The following is a 21861-nucleotide window of genomic DNA, read 5'->3' on the forward strand; positions in this document are numbered from 1 at the left end:
GAGGCCATGCAGAATAAGGCTTAATAAGAATAAGGCATTAATAAGTACTTAATAATGACTAGTTAAGAGCCAATATGTTACTAATTGGCTCGTAATTATTGCTTATTAGTAACGTTAACCCTAATATGTTCCCCTAGTGTCCAAATAACTCTAAATGTGTTACTTTAATAAGTTCCCCATACCAAAGTGTTGCCGCTGCATTTCACATTGCAACTTATGATATTGTTGCAATGAACACTCACCGTGACCACACTCTCAAGTTGGCACTCCACGACAAAAAGTGTTGCAGAGGCGTGGGAGGGCGGGTGGGGGCAGACTGCAGCATCCTAATGATCACGTGACAAGCGCATCCCCGCAAAGGAGAGCGCGAATGTCGCCATGTGGAAATGAAAAATAGTTTATTAGTGATGCATAAAAAGTGTGAAATGTGAAAGATGAAAAAAAAGAGGCACCGATTGAGTGGAGGTTTTTCAGTTAAAGTGTCGTGGGTTTTTTTTTTTTCTGCATGAGTTTGCAGGTTTGGTCCCATCTTCTCGGACGATGCGCATGCGCGTTGCCTATAAAAGTACCTGTCCGGGACCCGGCGTGGAACTCTCCTTCTCACTCTTCCACGCACCATGAGTTACTCCGGCGAGATGTACAGCAGCAGCAGCAGCAGCTCCTACCGCAAGATCTTCGGCGACGCACCGAGGTCGGGGCGCGCCGGTATGGGTAGCCCGTCCCGGGTGCACTCCTCCGGCTACCGCAGCCGGACGTACGGCTCCCCCGCGGTGATGTCCTCCTCCAGCGGCGGCTACCGCCGGAGCGCCGCGCCCGGGCAGCGGCTCTTCTCCATGCAGGACTCCATGCCGGACCTGAGCCAGTCCACGGCGGTGACCAACGAGCTGAAGATCGTGCGCACCAACGAGAAGGAGCAGCTGCAGGGCCTCAACGACCGCTTCGTGTCGTTCATCGAGAAGGTGCACCACCTGGAGCAGCAGAACAAAGTGCTGGAGGCGGAGGTGACGATGCTCCGCCAGCGCCACAGCGAGCCCTCGCGCCTCCACGAGCTCTACGAGCAGGAGATCCGCGAGCTGCGCGCGCGCGTGGAGGAGCTGACCCACGAGAAGAGCCAGGCGCACCTGGACTGCGTGCAGATGAGCGAGGCGCTGGAGCGCCTGCGCGACAAGCTGGACGAGGAGGCGCGGCTCCGCGAGGAGGCCGAGGGCGCCCTGAAGGGCTACCGCAAGGACGTGGACGACGCCACCCTGGCGCGCCTCGAGCTGGAGAAGAAGGTGGAGTCGCTGCTGGACGAGATCGCCTTCCTGAGGAAGGTCCACGAGGAGGAGCTGCAGGAGATGCAGTCGTCGATGCAGGCCACGCAGGTACGTCGCGCACCTGGGTGGGAGTGCAAATAAAAAAAATAAAAAAGTTTTAAAAATTTTTAAATTTTTAGAAAACATTTTTACCTTATTTTTTTTAGAAAATATTTTTTCCTTTCTTTTTTAATTGTTAAAAAAACGTATAAATGTTTTGTAATTGTTTTGTAGCTGTTTGGTAATTTTTTTGGTATTTTTTTGGTAATTTTTAGGTAACTTTTTGGTATTTTTTTGGTAATTGTTTGGTAATTTGTTGGTAATTTTTTTAAATTAGTTGAATTAAAAAAAATGTTTTTTTTTTATTTTTTTAAAATTTTGTTTAATATTTTTGTATAAAAAAAAAGTAAATGTTTTTTAAAAATGTTTTCATACTTTGCAAAACATCCACCTAAGTGGAGTGCAAACCTTTTTTTTGCTTGTAATTTTTAAAATTTTTAAATAAATAAAAAAATGTTTTTTAAATTTTTTAACAATTAAAAAAAAAAAGATTTTTTTTTGGTAATTTTTTAGTAATTCTTTAGTAATTCTTTAGTAATTCTTTAGTAATTGATTTACTTTTTTTTTAAAACATTGACAAAAATTTAGGAATTTTGTTTACATTTTTTTGTATTTTAAAATGTTTTTAAAAATATTTTTTAATTGTTTTTCATATTTTTCAAAACATTTTTTAAATTGTTTTCAATGTTTTTACATCGTGCACCTGGGTGGAGTGCACTAATTTAATTATTAAAAAAAAAAAGTTTTTCTTTTTTAAAAAAAATTTTTCTTTATTTTTTTTAATTTTAATTTAATTTTTTTTATTGAACAACAAATGCACACAAAAGTCAAGGCACTTTCAGCATCGGCGAAACATGTCAAGGAAAGAAAACAAAAGCAAATAGAGAGAGTATTAAATAATAATGAATAATAATAATAAAAAATATGGGTAACACTTTAGTATGGGGAACATATTCACCATTAATTAGTTGCTTATTAAAGCAACAAAGACTTCATTTAGAGTTATTTGGAGACTAGGGGAACATATAAGGGTTAGGGTTAGGGTTAGGGTTACTAATAAGCAATAATTCTGAGGTTATTGAGGGAAGACTCTTAGTTAATGGCTTACTGGTTGTATAATAAGGCCATGCAGAATAAGGCATTAATAAGTACTTAATAATGACTAAATAACAGCCAATGTGTTACTAATTTGCATGTTAATAAGAAACTAATTAATGCTGTTCCCCATACTAAAGTGTTACCAAAATATGAAAAAAAAGGGCTACCTAAATCACTTTAAATGTTTTTAACAAGGATATCAATTTAAGGGCTTTTGTACTCTTTATCATCCTCCAAGATTTGATAGATAATTGTAAACCATTAAGCCAATTAGAAAATGGAGGCGGTGGAAGTGCAAATTGTATGGACTATTATATCAATACGCCAAGCATGGTATGGAAACTCCATCTAGTGGTGCACCAAAAGAATCACCTAATAAATATTCAAACTCAGTGTTACTGTTCAAACTGTGTAATGTTAAAGTGGCCCAAAAAACATAAAATACACTTGCTACTGTATTGGTCAATATGGTGCTACTTGAATTGTTTTCTGGGATGGTACTTGGTGCAAAAAAAAGAACTGCTGCTCTATTTTATGTCATCGGTTTACTCGGCTCCTTCCCAGTTTGAGTCTTGTCCCCGCACCCTGCACCTTAGTCACGCGCACCGGCTAATTTATGGCTCTGCAGTGCCACCCGAGACCCTCACAACTCGTGACAACTTTCTAATGCACACAGGATTTCTGGGCCTCATGAACAAAAAATAAATAAATAACAATGCATTTTTTTAAATATTGCCAACTGTGGAGGAGGCATATGTGTTTAAGAGTTCTTTCTTTTCACATAGACATGTTTAGAGGATATAGTACTTTTCCTTTGTGTATTCTACCAGTCTCTTTTTGTCTGCAGATGTCTGTGTAGTGTTTTAGGCATTTGAATGTGAGAAAGATGCATCCCCCTCTTTATCTTATCAGTGTTGGGGAAGGATAGGCATTATTTTCTGGGGGGTGGGTGGGTCTTTCCGGTTGAATGCCAGATCAACTAGAGCAGCCAATATGAATGTATTGATTAAGTTGATCTCCCAAAGCTTTGGTATAAATTTGAAAATATTCCAATTCTGTCTTGATGGTCCTTCTTACTCAGCATATATGTCATCGAAAGAATTTGGGATTGACCAGTAACTTAGATTCCCTTGGAGGAAGAACTGGTCCGACGCAAAAAACAGTAAAATATGCTTATAAACTCCCCAGAGGCTGTGTCCTCTGCAGTGTACATTTGCATAATGTCCTCAAATTATTATTTTTTTAGAAGTCCTACCAAATTACAGGACACAATAGCCAAGTCACGCATGTCCACAAACGTCCACTGCAGAGGACGCTGGCTCTCAGAAGAATACAGGTGACAAAGTGTTGTTATCGGTTAGTTTATTTTTAATTCTATTTTGGTGCCACAAGCCAATTATAAAACAAGCTGCACAGAAAAGGAGAACACACCCACTGTCGTGTTCATGCATCCATCATTAGGTAGCATGAAGGTGCGGGGTGGGGGCAGAGCGGGGAGAAATGCGCAGAAAAAAGGCGCATAATCCGAGGGTGTGGCCTTTCCCGAGGGACAGCAGTCATGCAGATAGACCTCTTGACTTTCACTCGACACTTGAATTTTTTTAACATAGTATTAAAACAGTTTTGTGCATTTAAAGACTGAAAAAAAACAGTTGAACCTGTAAGCTGATATCATTGCATGACAAAGCAGAAGCATAGAAGTGGAATCAATGCATGAAATGCTGCGACAAGAGGGACGGTTGCCGGGTAGATTTCTCCAGGGTTTTTTGCGGCTGCCTCACAGAGAGTTTTACTGCCGTGTAAGCAATTGACAGCGCGGCGAAAGAAGCCTGAGTCAGCAGTTTTCAGCCGTGCAGCAGTGGGCACACACTCATTTGCATGGGTTCTAAATCCTGCTCATCTCAGTTCTTTCAATGGTATTGGATAAAAATTTATTTAAAAAAATACTTATTAAAACTCAAGTTGTGTACAATATGCATTCTTCTCCTCTTGGTCGAAGCGCTCAATTTGGCAGTGGTCAAAACACGAAATGTCCACTGCAGAGGACGCTGGTTCTCAGGAACCATGCTTGAAACATTTGGAATGTAAGTTAAGACTCTTTTAAACTTGGGATACTCAATCAATCAATCATCAATCAATGTTTATTTATACAGCCCTAAATCACAAGTGTCTCAAAGGGCTGCACAAGCCACGACGACATCCTCGGTTCAGATCCCACATCAGGGCAAGGAAAAACTCAACCCAATGGGACAATGAGAAACCTCCAGTCCATAGTAGATCTAACATAATAGTGAGAGTCCAGTCCATAGTGGATCTAACATAATAGTGGGAGTCCAGTCCATAGTGGATCTAACATAATAGTGAGAGTCCAGTCCATAGTGGATCTAACATAATAGTGTGAGAGTCCAGTCCATAGTGGATCTAACATAATAGTGAGAGTCCAGTCCATAGTGGATCTAACATAATAGTGGGAGTCCAGTCCATAGTGGATCTAACATAATAGTGAGAGTCCAGTCCATAGTGGATCTAACATAATAGTGTGAGAGTCCAGTCCATAGTGGATCTAACATAATAGTGTGAGAGTCCAGTCCATAGTGGATCGAACATAATAGTGAGAGTCCAGTCCATAGTGGATCTAACATAATAGTGAGAGTCCAGTCCATAGTGGATCTAACATAATAGTGGGAGTCCAGTCCATAGTGGATCTAACATAATAGTGTGAGAGTCCAGTCCATAGTGGATCTAACATAATAGTGAGAGTCCAGTCCATAGTGGATCTAATATAATAGTGAGAGTCCAGTCCATAGTGGATCTAACATAATAGTGTGAGAGTCCAGTCCATAGTGGATCTAACATAATAGTAAGGGTCCAGTCCATAGTGGATCTAACATAATAGTGAGAGTCCAGGCCATAGTGAATCTAACATAATAGTGAGAGTCCAGTCCATAGTGGATCCAATATAATAGTGAGAGTCCAGTCCATAGTGGATCTAATATAATAGTGAGAGTCCAGTCCATAGTGGATCTAATATAATAGTGAGAGTCCAGTCCATAGTGGATCTAACATAATAGTGTGAGAGTCCAGTCCATAGTGGATCTAACATAATAGTGTGAGAGTCCAGTCCATAGTGGATCTAACATAATAGTGTGAGAGTCCAGTCCATAGTGGATCTAACATAATAGTGAGAGTCCAGTCCATAGTGGATCTAACATAATAGTGTGAGAGTCCAGTCCATAGTGGATCTAACATAATAGTGTGAGAGTCCAGTCCATAGTGGATCTAACATAATAGTGAGAGTCCAGTCCATAGTGAATCTAATAAAATAGTGAGAGTCCAGTCCATAGTGGATCTAACATAATAGTGAGAGTCCAGTCCATAGTGGATCTAACATAATAGTGAGAGTCCAGTCCATAGTGGATCCAATATAATAGTGAGAGTCCAGTCCGTAGTGGATCTAATATAATAGTGAGAGTCCAGTCCATAGTGGATCTAACATCATAGTGTGAGAGTCCAGTCCATAGTGGATCTAACATAATAGTGTGAGAGTCCAGTCCATAGTGGATCTAACATAATAGTGTGAGAGTCCAGTCCATAGTGGATCTAACATAATAGTGAGAGTCCAGTCCATAGTGGATCTAACATAATAGTGTGAGAGTCCAGTCCATAGTGGATCTAACATAATAGTGTGAGAGTCCAGTCCATAGTGGATCGAACATACTAGTGAGAGAGTCCAGTCCATAGTGGATCTAACATAATAATGTGAGAGTCCAGTCCATAGTGGATCTAACATAATATTGTGAGAGTCCAGTCCATAGTGGATCTGACATAATAGTGAGAGTCCAGTCCATAGTGGATCTAACATAATAGTGTGAGAGTCCAGTCCATAGTGGATCTAACATAATAGTGAGAGTCCAGTCCATAGTGGATCTAACATAATAGTGAAAGTCCAGTCCATAGTGGATCTAACATAATAGTGAGAGTCCTGTCCATAGTGGATCTAACATAATAGTGTGAGAGTCCAGTCCATAGTGGATCTAACATAATAGTGTGAGAGTCCAGTCCATAGTGGATCTAACATAATAGTGAGAGTCCAGTCCATAGTGGATCTAACATAATAGTGTGAGAGTCCAGTCCATAGTGGATCTAACATAATAGTGAGAGTACAGTCCATTGTGGATCTAACATAATAGTGAGAGTCCAGTCCATAGTGGATCTAATATAATAGTGAGAGTCCAGTCCATAGTGGATCTAACATAATAGTGAGAGTCCAGTACATAGTGGATCTAACATAATAGTGTGAGAGTCTAGTCCATAGTGGATCTAACATAATAGTGAGAGTCCAGTCCATAGTGGATCTAATAAAATAGTGAGCGTCCAGTCCATAGTGGATCTAATATAATAGTGAGAGTCCAGTCCATAGTGGATCTAACATAATAGTGAGAGTCCAGTCCATTGTGGATCTAACATAATAGTGAGAGTACAGTCCATTGTGGATCTAACATAATAGTGAGAGTCCAGTCCATAGTGGATCTAATATAATAGTGAGAGTCCAGTCCATAGTGGATCTAACATAATAGTGTGAGAGTCCAGTCCATAGTGGATCTAACATAATAGTGTGAGAGTCCAGTCCATAGTGGATTTAACATAATAGTGTGAGAGTCCAGTCCATAGTGGATCCAACATAATAGTGAGAGTCCAGTCCATAGTGGATCTAACATAATAGTGAGAGTCCAGTCCATAGTGGATCTAACATCATAGTGTGAGAGTCCAGTCCATAGTGGATCTAACATAATAGTGAGAGTACAGTCCATTGTGGATCTAACATAATAGTGAGAGTCCAGTCCATAGTGGATCTAATATAATAGTGAGAGTCCAGTCCATAGTGGATCTAACATTATAGTGAGAGTCCAGTACATAGTGGATCTAATATAATAGTGAGAGTCCAGTCCATAGTGGATCTAACATAATAGTGTGAGAGTACAGTCCATAGTGGACCTAACATAATAGTGAGAGTCCAGTCCATAGTGGATCTAACATAATAGTGTGAGAGTCCAGTCCATAGTGGGGCCAGCAGTAGACCATCCCGACCATCAGCAGCAGTGGGCGCCGTCTGCTCCACATGCTGTAAGTCTTTGCTGTCGTCCAGCATTCTGTTTTTGTTTACTTCTCAGCCAGTTCAGTTTTAGTTTGGTTTTGCTTCAATGCCTTTTGTTTATTTTTGGTTTAAGCATTAGATACCTTTTTTTTTTTTTTTTACCTGCACGCTGCCTCCCGCTGTCGTCTGCATATTGTGATCACGACAAACCATGTTCCCGACATCGACAAAGCAATTCGCTACCTACTGCCACCTACTGATATGGAAGAGTATTACACCGTTACTCTGCCAAGCTCTAGACCAGTGTTTTTCAACCTTTTTTGAGCCAAGGCACATTTTTTGCGTTGAAAAAATCCGTAGGCACACCACCAGCAGAAATCATTAAAAAATGAAACTCAGTTGACAGTAAAAAGTCGTTGTCGCAATTGATGGGTATGACTTTAAACCATAACCAAGCATGCATCACTATAGCTTTTGTCTCAAAGTAGGTGTACTGTCACGACCTGTCACATCACATCCCTGACTTATTTGGATTTTTTTGCTGTTTTCCTGTGTGTAGTGTTTTAGTCCTTGTCTTGCGCTCCTATTTTAATGGCTTTTTCTCTTTTTTTGCTATTTTTCTGTAGCAGTTTCATGTTTTCCTTTGAGCGATATTTCCCGCATCAACTTTGTTTTAGCAATTAAGAAGATTTTAGTTGTTTTTATCCTTCTTTGTGGGGACATTGTTGATTGTCATGTCATTGTTTGGATGTACATTGTGGACGCCGTCTTTGCTCCGCAGTAAGTCTTTGCTGTCGTCCAGCATTCTGTTTTTGTTTACTTTGTAGCCAGTTCAGTTTTAGTTTTGTTCTACATAGCCTTCCCTAAGCTTCAATTATTTTTCTTTAGGGCACTCACCTTTTGTTTATTTTTGGTTTCAGCATTAGACTCAATTTTACCTGCACCCTGCCTCCCGCTGTTTCCGACATCTACAAAGCAAATAGCTACCGGCTGCCACCTACTGATATGGAAGAGTATTACACGGTTACTCTGCCAAGCTCTAGACCAGTGTTTTTCAACCTTTTTTGAGCCAAGGCACATTTTTTGCGTTGAAAAAATCCGGAGGCACACCACCAGCAGAAATCATTAAAAAACGAAACTCAGTTGACAGTAAAAAGTCCTAGTCGTAATTGTTGGATATGACTTTAAACCATAACCAACCATGCATCACTATAGCTCTTGTCTCAAAGTAGGTGTACTGTCACCACCTGTCACATCACATCATGACTTATTTGGAGTTGTTTGCTGTTTTCCTGTGTGTAGTGTTTTAGTCGTTGTCTTGCGCTCCTATTTTGGTTGCTTTTTCTCTTTTTTTGGTATTTTCCTGTAGCAGTTTCATGTCTTCCTTTGAGCGATATTTCCTGCATATACTTTGTTTAAGCAATGAAGAAGATTTTAGTTGTTTTTGTCCTTCTTTGTCGGGACGTTGTTGATTGTCATGTCATGTTCTGATGTACATTGTGGACGCCGTCTTTACTCCGCAGTAAGTCTTTGCTGTCGTCCAGCATTCTGTTTTTGTTTACTTTGTAGCCAGTTCAGTTTTAGTTTCGTTCTGCATAGCCTTCCCTAAGCTTCAATAATTTTTCTTAAGGGCACTCACCTTTTGTTTATTTTTGGTTTCAGCATTAGACTCAATTTTACCTGCACCCTGCCTCCCGCTGTTTCCGACATCTATTAGCTACCGGCTGCCGCCTACTGATATGGAAGAGTATTACACGGTTACTCTGCCGAGCATAAAATAGAGAGTAGATCCAGCAAAAAATATACATTATAAACAAAGAGAGGTAACTAACATAGAAGCAGTCTGGTAATAGGAATTTGCTGCTAAAGTGTTTGTCTCTCAAGTTTTGAACGGAGCGCGGGGGCAAGTACGGTGTACGGATTTGGCCCCCCGGCCGCCAGTTGAATAGCCCTGCTTTAAACCAAACTAAAGTACACTGGAACCCTCTGATGTCCAGGTGTCCGTGGAGATGGACATGAGCAAACCGGACCTGGCGGCGGCCCTGAAGGACATCAGGGCCCAGTATGAGAACCTATCATGCAGGAACCAGGCCCAGGCAGAGGAGTGGTACCGCTCCAAGTTCGCAACCGTGACAGAGGCCGCGGCACGCAACCAGGACGCCATCAAGCACTCAAAGGAGGAGTTGACCGAGTACCGCCGGCAGGTGCAAGCCCGCACCTTGGAGATCGAGGCCCTGAGGGGCCACAACGAGGCCCTGGAGAGGCAGATTGCTGAGATGGAGGACCGCCATAACGGTGAAGTTGGAGACATGCAGGTATGTGAGCGCGTCGCACCCAGACGCCACCGCTCTGCTGAGCGGGTCACCCGTGTAAAAGTCATGTGTGCTTCTAGGACACCATTGAGCAGCTGGAGGGGGCGCTGCGTAGCACCAAAGGAGAAATGTCCCGCCACCTGCGGGAGTACCAGGATCTGCTCAATGTCAAGATGGCTCTGGACATTGAAATTGCTGCTTACAGGTTTGCAACAACACAAATACCGTATTTTTCCTGATTATAAGTCGCGCCGGAGTATAAGTCGCACCGGCCGGAAATGCATAATAAAGAAGGAAAAAAAACATATATAAGTCACACTAGAGTTTAAAGTTTTCCTATAACAAATCATGTAAATCCAATGAATTAACCCAAAAATATAAACACAGAACCATTTAACAGAGAATATACAGTGCATCTGGAAAGTAATCACAGCGCTTCACCTTGTCCACATTTTATGTTACAACCTTCTTCCAAAATGGAAGAAATTTATTTTTGTTCTCAAAATTCTACAGACAACACCCCACAATGACAATGTGAAAAGTTTTTTTTGTTTTGTTTTCAATTTGCAAATGCACTATAAAATAAAAAAGCCTTCCCGGTAAGGTCTATTCAGGTGTACTGGAGAGGAGGCTAAGCCGGATAGTCGAACCTCAGATTCAGGAGGAACAGTGTGGTTTTCGTCCTGGTCGTGGAACTGTGGACCAGCTCTATACTCTCGGCAGGGTCCTTGAGGGTGCATGGGAGTTTGCCCAACCAGTCTACATGTGTTTTGTGGACTTGGAGAAGGCATTCGACCGTGTCCCTCGGGAAGTCCTGTGGGGAGTGCTCAGAGAGTATGGGGTATCGGACTGTCTGATTGTGGCAGTCCGCTCCCTGTATGATCAGTGCCAGAGCTTGGTCCGCATTGCCGGCAGTAAGTCGGACACGTTTCCAGTGAGGGTTGGACTCCGCCAAGGCTGCCCTTTGTCACCGATTCTGTTCATAACTTTTATGGACAGAATTTCTAGGCGCAGTCAAGGCGTTGAGGGGATCTGGTTTGGTGGCTGCAGGATTAGGTCTCTGCTTTTTGCAGACGATGTGGTCCTGATGGCTTCATCTGGCCAGGATCTTCAGCTCTCACTGGATCGGTTCGCAGTCGAGTGTGAAGCGACTGGGATGAGAATCAGCACCTCCAAATCCGAGTCCATGGTTCTCGCCCGGAAAAGGGTGGAGTGCCATCGCCGGGTTGGGGAGGAGATCTTGCCCCAAGTGGAGGAGTTCAAGTACCTCGGAGTCTTGTTCACGAGTGAGGGAAGAGTGAATCGTGAGATCGACAGGCGGATCGGTGCGGCGTCTTCAGTAAGGCGGACGCTGTATCGATCCGTTGTGGTGAAGAAGGAGCTGAGCCGGAAGGCAAAGCTCTCGATTTACCGGTCGATCTACGTTCCCATCCTCACCTATGGTCATGAGCTTTGGGTTATGACCGAAAGGACAAGATCACGGGTACAAGCGGCCCAAATGAGTTTCCTCCGCCGGGTGGCGGGGCTCTCCCTTAGAGATAGGGTGAGAAGCTCTGCCATCCGGGAGGAGCTCAGAGTAAAGCCGCTGCTCCTCCACATCGAGAGGAGCCAGATGAGGTGGTTCGGGCATCTGGTCAGGATGCCACCCGAACGCCTCCCTAGGGAGGTGTTTAGGGCACGTCTGACCGGTAGGAGGCCGCGGGGAAGACCCAGGACACGTTGGGAAGACTATGTCTCCCGGCTGGCCTGGGAACGCCTCGGGATCCCACAGGAAGAGCTGGACGAAGTGGCTGGGGAGAGGGAAGTCTGGGCTTCCCTGCTTAGGCTGCTGCCCCCGCGACCCGACCTCGAATAAGCGGAAGAAGATGGATGGATGGATGGACTATAAAATAAAAAAATGTACATAAGTATTCACAGCTTTTGCTAGTCGGGATAGAGGGAAAGATGAATGTGGCAATGTACAGAGACATCCTGGACTTTTCGTGCAACTTGATGGAACTTGAGAGTTGTTTGTTTACATGCTTTTTTATTCATTTATCTTTGCTATTTGGGCTTATTGAACCCTAATTAGAATAAAAACTAAAAATCATCTTTTGATATGATGTACTTAGTCCATAAATACACAAACGGGTACTTCATGTTTAGTGACATGCTAATTCTTATTTTTACACTTTTTTCCCCCCCAAATTCCATTGTATGTTATACTTTTCTGACACCACCAGATGGCAGTATAAGTGTCCACATAAGTGGCCATAAGACCCCAATTCAGTAGTGTACACAATTTTGGAAATAAAAGCTAAAAGGTGTTGTCCACGCATGTGGCAACTACCTTTAGAGGTTTTAAGCATCATATTCAAAAGACTTGAGGCTGTAGTTTCTGCCAAAGGCGCATCTACAAAATATTGAGCAAAAGCCATGGATACTTATGTACATGTGTTTTTTAATTTTGATACATTTACAACATTAAAAAAAAACTTTTTCACATTCAATACAATTATTTTGGTTTTGATGCCGGTTTATTGATTTTTAAATGTGCCAAAAAATAGCTCGTTTTGTACACTAGTGACAAATTGAGGTGGTTCAATGCCCAGCAGTGCGCAGGTGTGTTTCTGTATAGTATTTCTCCCGCCGGGGTCATGTGGCGACATAAATGATGGTATTTTAAAGGGTATTTGTTGAAGTCGGACTAAGTAAGACATCACTGAAGGCCTAGGTGGGAAATGCACGGCCCGCCACTGGTTTTTAACGGTGTATTACTGTAAATGGAAAGACGTTACATTTGCTTTTATGGTAGAAAAACTGGCAGCTAAATTGCCAGAATACAAAAAAAACTTGTACTGTTTTTCCATAAACAATATAATGTTGTAAAAAATTTAACACGAACATTCTGGCAACTAAGCTACCAGCTTTTTCCCGTAAAACCCCCCCCACCCCAAAAATAGTGGTACTGTGTGAGGTTCAAACACTGATGACATCTATTAAACGAGACAAGAAGCAAGGAATTAAACAGAGACAGAATTAAATTTGGCTCAACTTGAGGAGAAACGTCTGGGCTGTACTCTAGACAGTCTCCAGCACGCTCTAACGAAAAAAGGTTCACGTCTCCTCTTTTATTTGGATATTCCCTGTTTACACAACAACAGCTGTTTCTAAAGGAATGGGGTGGGGGAGGGGGCATGTAAACAGTGTTGCGTTTGGACCAGTTGTTCCTCCCAGGGAATTCAAGTCGCTGTTCGCTCCCAAGCTCTTTACGACACTTAAAGCTGAGTAGAAAAACCACCAGAGACAGAATACGTATTTTGTAATATATTTGCAAAGCTTTGTAAATATACTGAGACCAGTCCAGCATAGAACATTCAATCGCGCCGCTAAGATGGTCTGCCCCCCTCCACTGAAAAACCTTCTCCTCTATCAAGTCTCTCTCCCTCCCACCCTCGCAGTCTTGTCCCTCCAGCCCAAACACATGCACATTGTCCTCCGCACCTGGACATAAGAATAGATAAGAGGAAGGAGTATCTCTCTTTCTTACATTCCACACTCAAGGTTAGCACACAGTATTTGCAGACAACCAAAAGACCACAAATGGAAGAAAAACACTAGCTATTTTGTAATATGATTATGAAATTAAAGAAGTAACACTTAAATACGGATATATGTAAATATCTGCCTCCGACAATTGCCATTGTTTTCGGTCACATTAACACAAAAGAAAAAAGATGCCTCGGGCTTGGACTGGTCCTGGATCGAGCTTGGGCAAGTCTTGGATCACAAAAGATAACCCCTCCCTTTCGTACACAATGGAATTTTACAAGCCTTTGGCTTGGTGCAACAAAGACAGCCTCTTTGTCTGTTCACTGGGAACTCAGCGAACGGAAAGTTTTTTGATAATTTACATACAATTTGTCTGACATATTGTTTTTCCATTTACTGTAAAATGTTGTAAAAAAAACAAACAAACAGTATTTTACAGTAACATGTTGTAAATAATAATAAATAAACCTGTTCATAACCTTTATGGACAGAATTTCTAGGCACAGTCAGGGCGTTGAGGGTATCTGGTTTGGTGGCTGCAGGATTAGGTCTCTGCTTTATGCAGATGATGTGGTCCTGATGGCTTCATCTGGCCAAGATCTTCAGCTCTCACTGGATCGGTTCGCAGCCGAGTGTGAAGCGACTGGGATGGGAATCAGCACCTCCAAGTCCGAGTCCATGGTTCTCGCCCGGAAAAGGGTGGAGTGCCATCTCCGGGTTGGGGAGGAGATCTTGCCCCAAGTGGAGGAGTTCAAGTACCTCGGAGTCTTGTTCACGAGTGAGGGAAGAGTGGATCGTGAGATCGACAGGCGGATCGGTGCGGCGTCTTCAGTAATGCGGACGCTGTATCGATCCGTTGTGGTGAAGACGGAGCTGAGCCGGAAGGCAAAGCTCTCGATTTACCGGTCGATCTACGTTCCCATCCTCACCTATGGTCATGAGTTTTGGGTCATGACCGAAAGGACAAGATCACGGGTACAAGCGGCCGAAATGAGTTTCCTCCGCCGGGTGGCGGGGCTCTCCCTTAGAGATAGGGTGAGAAGCTCCGTCATCCGGGGGGAGCTCAAAGTAAAGCCGCTGATCCTCCACATCAAGAGGAGCCAGATGAGGTGGTTCGGGCATCTGGTCAGGATGCCACTCGAACGCCTCCCTAGGGAGGTGTTTAGGGCACGTCCGACCGGTAGGAGGCCACGGGGAAGACCCAGGACACGTTGGGACGACTATATATCCCGGCTGGCCTGGGAACGCCTCGGGATCCCCCGGGAGGAGCTGGACGAAGTGGCTGGGGAGAGGGAAGTCTGGGCTTCCCTGCTTAGGCTGCTGCCCCCGCGACCCGACCTCGGATAAGCGGAAGAAGATGGATGGATGGATGGATGGATGTTGTAAATGCAAAGTTTTTACTGTAAAACCGACAGTCTACTTAAAACATTAGTCACTGTTACAAGCGGCCCTCTGCCATGACTGCCATGTGGCCCTCAATGAAAACCAGTTTGACACCCGTCATCTAATCCATACCACCTGCGTGGCGCGGTTTGGGAGAGTGGCCGTGCCAGCAACCTGAGGGTTCCTGGTTCAATCCCCACCTTCTATCAATCTCGTCACGTCCGTTGTGTCCTTGAGCGAGACACCTCACCCTTGCTCCTGATGGGTCCTGGTTAGGGCCTTGCTTGGCAAAATCAGTGTGTGAATGTGTGAATGTGGAAATAGTGTCAAAGCGCTTTGAGTACCTCGAAGGTAGAAAAGCGCTAGACAAGTATAACCCATTTACCTGTCCTTTGTAGGAAGCTGCTGGAAGGCGAAGAGTGCCGCCTCAGCACCGTTGGCGGCGCCATGGTCCAGTCCGGTTACCCGGGCTTCTCCTACATGTCGTCCCGCACGTACTCCATGGGCGCGTACAGGAAGTCCAAACCGGAGGAGGAGGAGGAGGAGGAAGACAAGGAGGACGAGGATGACGGCGAGGAGGACGAGGGGGAGGACGAAGACGAGGGCGTGGACCAGGAGGGAGGTGACGGTGAGGAAGAGGAGGAAGACGAGGAGGAGGAGAAGAAGCCAAAAGAGAAGGATGAGAAGGAGAAGGAGAAGGAGAAGAAAAGCCCAAATGAGAAGACCAGCAAGAACTAAAGTGCTTATGTAGCTTCACCAGCATCACCACTTCCCATTGTACATGCGTGTATAACATGGTTGCATCATCCGCACACACACACACACACACACACACACACACACACACACACACACACACACACACACACACACACACGCTCTTGCAAATGGCTGAATCAGCGCAAAGGATTGATCCAGGGGTGTCAAAAGGAAAATCTATTCCCAAGTGGGCCGGAATGGTAAAATCATGGCATGATAACTGAAAAATAAAGACAACTCCAGGTTGTTTTCTTTGTTTTACTCTGGCCAAAAAAATAGAACAAGTACATTCTGAAAACGTACAAATCACAAAATAATCCTCTGGACAAAAAAAACTTCCAAGTTTGTCGAAAATTCTGAGGGAAATTGGTGCAGATTCAAAAACACCATGAGTTTGGACTTGGTCTCAGCCGGAAATTAAACTTTAACTCACAGTCTTTCTGGGATTGAACAAAAAACACGACATGTAAACTCTTCGAGGTATCAAATAGACCATGCGTAGACCAGTGTTTTTCAACCACTGTGCCGAGGGACACTAGTGTGCAGTGAGATACAGTCTGGGTGCCGTGGAAGATTGTCTAATTTCACCTATTTGGGTTAAAAATATTTTTTGCAAACCAGTAATTATAATCTACAAATTATGTGTTAATGTTGAGTGTCGGTGCTGTCTAGAGCTCGGCAGAGTAACCGTGTAATACTCTTCCATATCAGTAGGTGGCAGCCGGTAGCTAATTGCTTTGTAGATGTGGGAAACAGCGGAAGGCAGGGTGCAGGTAAAAGGTGTCTAATGCTTAAACCAAAAATAAACAAAAGGTGAGTGCCCCTAAGAAAAGGCATTGAAGCTTAGGGAAGGCTATGTAGAACGGAACTAAAACTGAACTGGCTACAAAGTAAACAAAAACAGAATGCTGGACGACAGCAAAGACTTACTGTGGAGCTAAGACGGCGTCTACAAAGTACATCCGAACATGACATGACAATCAACAATGTCCCCACAAAGAAGGATAAAAACAACTGAAATATTCTCGATTGCTAAAACAAAGTAGATGCGGGAAATATCGCTCAAAGGAAGACATGAAACTGCTACAGGAAAATACCAAAAAAAGACAAAAAGCCACCAAAATACGAGCGCAAGACAAGAACTAAAACACTACACACGGGAAAACACCAAAAACTCAAAAGAAGTCAGGGCGTGATGTGACAGGTGGTGACAGTACACCTACTTTGAGACAAGAGCTATATTGATGCATGCTTGGTTGTGGTTTAAAGTCATATCCAACAATTGCGACAACGAATTTTTACTGTCAACTGAGTTTCGTTTTTGAATGATTTCTGCTGGTGGTGTGCCTCCGCATTTTTTCAACGCAAAAAATGTGCCTTGGCTCAAAAAAGGTTGAAAAACATTGGCGTAGACCATGCGTGGACATGACTAAGGGGTCAAGTCCACCTATCAATCCAATGCCAACTCAACAAACCGTAAGAAAACGGCGGTAAAAACTATTCAAAAGGGTTAAGTTAACTTTTCCCGGGTTTGACGGAGACATTTTGGGGCAACGAGGGTGCCGAATGACGATGACTTCGAAACAGAACCCATAAAACATACTTGCCAAGCCTCCCGATTTTCCCCGGGAGACTCCCGAATTTCAGTGCCCCTCCCGAAAATCTCCCGTAGCAACCATTCTCCCGAATTTCTCCCGATTTCCACCCGGAAGTCACTGCCTTTAACGTCCTCTACAACATGTCGCCACATCCGCTTTTCCTCCATACAAACAGCGTGCCGACCCAGTCACATAATATATGCGGCTTGTAAGCTCACATTAGCTTGATCAACAGCCATACCGGTCACACTGAGGGTGGTTCGTATAAACAACTTTAACACTGTTGCAAATATGCGCCACACTGTGAACCCACACCAAACGAGAATGACAAACACATTTCGGGAGAACATCCGCACCGTAACACAACATAAACACAACAGAACTAACACCCAGAACACCTTGCAGCACTAACTCTTCCGAGACGCGACAATATACACCCCCCCCTACCCCCCCATCTCCCGAATTCGGAGGTCTGAAGGTTGGCAAGTATGCCCACAAAACAGCAAGTTTTAAGTTTCATGTGGGTCGAGGAGGAGGACGAGCCAGCGTCACCCTTTACTGTGAATACACTTGCCTAACAGAATTGATATAGTGACATCCAGTGGACACATTTAGAACAGCAGTTTCTTTCGTTCCCAAAAAAAAAAACCCACCCAGCTCATTTTTATTAAAAGTTAAAGTTAAAGTAGCAATGATTGAGGCCAGGGTCTTCTAAAGATCCCCAAAATAATTCCTTCTAAGTCTATAACAAGATCTGATAGCTCCGTTACAGCTCTTGTTATTACCAAATCTGTGTTATATGTGTTTTATGTTGCACCATTGCACCAAAAAAAAATTTGTAGTTTGTGAACCCGTTCTCAAACAATGGCAATAAAACTATTCTGATTCTGATTCTGAAAACTCATTTTAAAACCCGTGGAGACCTGGCATTCCAGGCTGTAGCTCCCAGACTCTGGAACAATTTGCACCAGTCCCTCCGTGATCTTGATCTCCCAGACTCTGGAACAATTTGCACCAGTCCCTCCGTGATCTTGATCTCCCAGACTCTGGAACAATTTGCACCAGTCCCTCCGTGATCTTGATCTCCCAGACTCTGGAACAATTTGCACCAGTCCCTCCGTGATCTTGATCTCCCAGACTCTGGAACAATTTGCACCAGTTTCTCCGTGATCTTGATCTCCCAGACTCTGGAACAATTTGCACCAGTCCCTCCGTGATCTTGATCTCCCAGACTCTGGAACAATTTGCACCAGTCCCTCCGTGATCTGGATCTCCCAGACTCTGGAACAATTTGCACCAGTCCCTCCGTGATCTTGATCTCCCAGACTCTGGAACAATTTGCACCAGTCCCTCCGTGATCTTGATCTCCCAGACTCTGGAACAATTTGCACCAGTCCCTCCGTGATCTTGATCTCCCAGACTCTGGAACAATTTGCACCAGTCCCTCCGTGATCTTGATCTCCCAGACTCTGGAACAATTTGCACCAGTCCCTCCGTGATCTTGATCTCCCAGACTCTGGAACAATTTGCACCAGTCCCTCCGTGATCTGGATCTCCCAGACTCTGGAACAATTTGCACCAGTCCCTCCGTGATCTTGATCTCCCAGACTCTGGAACAATTTGCACCAGTCCCTCCGTGATCTTGATCTCCCAGACTCTGGAACAATTTGCACCAGTCCCTCCGTGATCTTGATCTCCCAGACTCTGGAACAATTTGCACCAGTCCCTCCGTGATCTTGATCTCCCAGACTCTGGAACAATTTGCACCAGTTCCTTCGTGATCTTGATCTCCCAGACTCTGGAACAATTTGCACCAGTCCCTCCGTGATCTTGATCTCCCAGACTCTGGAACAATTTGCACCAGTCCCTCCGTGATCTTGATCTCCCAGACTCTGGAACAATTTGCACCAGTCCCTCCGTGATCTTGATCTCTCAGACTCTGGAACAATTTGCGCCAGTCCCTCCGTGATCTTGATCTCCCAGACTCTGGAACAATTTGCACCAGTCCCTTCGTGATCTTGATCTCCCAGACTCTGGAACAATTTGCACCAGTCCCTCCGTGATCTTGATCTCCCAGACTCTGGAACAATTTGCACCAGTCCCTCCGTGATCTTGATCTCCCAGACTCTGGAACAATTTGCACCAGTCCCTTCGTGATCTTGAATCTCCCAGACTCTGGAACAATTTGCACCAGTCCCTTCGTGATCTTGATCTCCCAGACTCTGGAACAATTTGCACCAGTCTCTTCGTGATCTTGACCGTGTTGAAACTTTTAAGAAACATTTGAAAACGTCTCTTTTTAGTAAAGCTTTTAGTTAATGCACCTTTTAACTACCATTTTTAATCCACGTTGTGTCCTTTTGATGTTGCCCCTGTTTTAATTGAATTGTTCTACTTAACCTATGTATTGTGATTTTATATGTGAAAAGTTAAGTTAATGTTAAAGTACCAATGATTGTCACACACACACTGGGAGGTGAGGGGAGCAGTGAGTAGCAGCACTGGCCACGCCCGGGAATAATTTTTTGGTGATTTAACCCCCAATTCCAACCCTTTATGCTGATTGCCAATCAGGGAGGTAATGGGTCCCATTGTTATAGTCTTTGGTATGACTCGGCCGGGGTTTGAACTACTTGGGATCAGGCTTTATCCGGCCCGGGCGGGGGGGGCCGTAGGTTTTGACACCCCTGGTTGGATCCATCGACATCCAGCAAAGCGAGCATGACGCCACAAAGATGACATTAACGCGACATTGTGCCATTCCTGCCCCAACCAGCGCAACCGACCAAACCTTTTGACGTAAACGTCTTGCACACACGCGGCGAGCACACGCATGACAAAACAGCCGGGCCAACTTTTACGGTGCTATTTGAATTTTACGGATAAAAAAGTTGGCGGGACATTTTTATCAGAGCTCAATGCTTCATTGTTTTTGTCTCCGCATCTCGCAATAATGGCAAGTGGTAGGGCACAGCAGGCACACGTCAGAATGGTTCAGGTGACTTAGTCCTCATTACGGTCTTCCTCAAAGCAACATGGCCATGTTTGTGTTGAATGTAGCGATTAGAGAGTGTGCGAGTGGCAGGCAGCTGACCGTGACAGTGACGGCCCTCCACTCACACTGCAAATGACAGGTGGGTGGTGGCTCTGCGGTGTGCACAAGGGCTAGTTTCACCCTAACCCTTTGTGTTACTTGACCCTGAACTCTTACTACGCCAACATTCATCATCCCGTCCCGTCATTATCTTCCTCTCTCTGACACACGAATGAAGCGACGGGCACAAATGCATGGCCTGATTCTGGAAGCTTGAAAAAAAACTTCTCATCATTTGCTTGTTTTGTGTGTTTAATGTAAACTGGCCTTATACATGAAATGTAACAAATGCTGGTTTCCAGGAGGAGGCCTGATGTGCTGCATTCATAATAACTGTGACTGTACTTGCTGCTCGCTCATTGCAGTGATGTTGCTCTCTAAAGCCAAATAAAGCTATTAGTGATGTGAGTCGCCAACCAAGTTGCATCTCGCAGACGCCGTCTTTGTGTCCCTCTCTGCGTTGATTTTTCCAGTTCAACTCATACGTTTATCCTGAGTTTACGTCCTAAAATCCCAAAGCCAAGCAGGACCTCAGGACGCAGCGCCACGCTTATTGGTAATATTTTTACTATTGATTTTGATAATAATAATAAGTGGCTGGCTAATATCCGACATCAGTGATCATCTGCCAGTTTTTACAGTATATACCAGGGGTCGGCAACCCGCGGCTCTAGAGCCGCATGCGGCTCTTTAGCGCCGCCCTAGTGGCTCTCTGGAGCTTTTTAAAAAATGTATGAAAAATGGAAAAAGAAAAAAAAAAAAAAATCAATTTTTTGTTTTAATATGGTTTCTGTAGGAGGACAAACATGACACAAGACTCCCTAATTGTTACAAACAGGCCCGGCCCTAACCAATCTGGCGCCCTAGGCAAGATTTTAGGTGGCGCCCCCCCACATCGGCAGTGAAGTGTATATACTCACAAGAAACCGAATAGCTTTGTCTTTGACCTTTTTTTTTTTTTACTTACAACTATACCTAATATATAAAGGGGTGGAAAAGTGACTATTACCTGCAGGGCAAACATTAGCTAACCAGAAGGCAATAACAATGTAAACAAAAAACACCTGCTTAAAAGATCTAATACAAATGTCCCTGAGGAATGTAAGGTGGGAGTACTGTAATTACCTAACGTTACATTATTATTTTCCATAACAATTTAGCCCCCTCCACAATATTAACCCGACGTTAAAACAGAACTAGCTATTTATTGATTAGCAATTGCCGAATCATGTAACATTAGCTTAATGCTAAAAAGCCAGGTTACTATCACATTCTGTAACAGACAAATAATTTCATATAGGCTAACGTTACCTACCTGCTACCTCTGTCTTTTCTCGTTTCTCCTCCTCTTCTTTTCTCTTTCTTCTTCCCTGGGCACCTGAGTTTTGGCCGTTTTGACATGTTGTGTTGATTTTTTTGATGTGGTGACGTCCAAAAAGAGTCATGATACGGGAAGGGAGGGGGCGCACCGTGCGGGGGCGGGGGATTGTAACAAATAATATTTCTATTAAATAGGCTTTACTTTGCATTTTAATTAACGTGGGATTATTTTTTGTATTTAGAAATAATAGTACCAACTTTTTTTCTTTTTATTTTTCTTCTCCAACATTTGTGGCACTGGCGTGGCGCCCCCTGA

General features: G+C 43.8%; 1 protein-coding gene across 1 annotated transcript; it reads left to right on the plus strand.

Annotated features, from left to right (window-relative positions):
• Nucleotides 1-593: 593 nt before the first annotated feature.
• On the plus strand, nucleotides 594-16390 carry LOC133623028 (low molecular weight neuronal intermediate filament-like). The gene is made up of 4 exons (XM_061985941.2): nucleotides 594-1364; nucleotides 9546-9863; nucleotides 9941-10065; nucleotides 15173-16390. The coding sequence occupies exons 1-4, from the start codon at nucleotides 618-620 to the stop codon at nucleotides 15510-15512; spliced, it is 1530 nt and encodes a 509-aa protein (XP_061841925.2). The 5' UTR covers nucleotides 594-617; the 3' UTR covers nucleotides 15513-16390.
• Nucleotides 16391-21861: the final 5471 nt, after the last annotated feature.

This window comes from Nerophis lumbriciformis, linkage group LG12 (genome assembly GCF_033978685.3).
Source record: "Nerophis lumbriciformis linkage group LG12, RoL_Nlum_v2.1, whole genome shotgun sequence".
Classification (NCBI taxonomy): Eukaryota; Metazoa; Chordata; class Actinopteri; order Syngnathiformes; family Syngnathidae; genus Nerophis; species Nerophis lumbriciformis.

Coding starts and splice junctions, on each gene's coding strand:
- LOC133623028 (XM_061985941.2), top strand. CDS start 618: ATGAGTTACTCCGGCGAGATGTACAGCAGCAGCAGCAGCAGCTCCTAC. Junction 1,365..9,545: donor CGTCGATGCAGGCCACGCAG/GTACGTCGCGCA, acceptor TCTGATGTCCAG/GTGTCCGTGGAGATGGACAT. Junction 10,066..15,172: donor ATTGAAATTGCTGCTTACAG/GTTTGCAACAAC, acceptor TGTCCTTTGTAG/GAAGCTGCTGGAAGGCGAAG.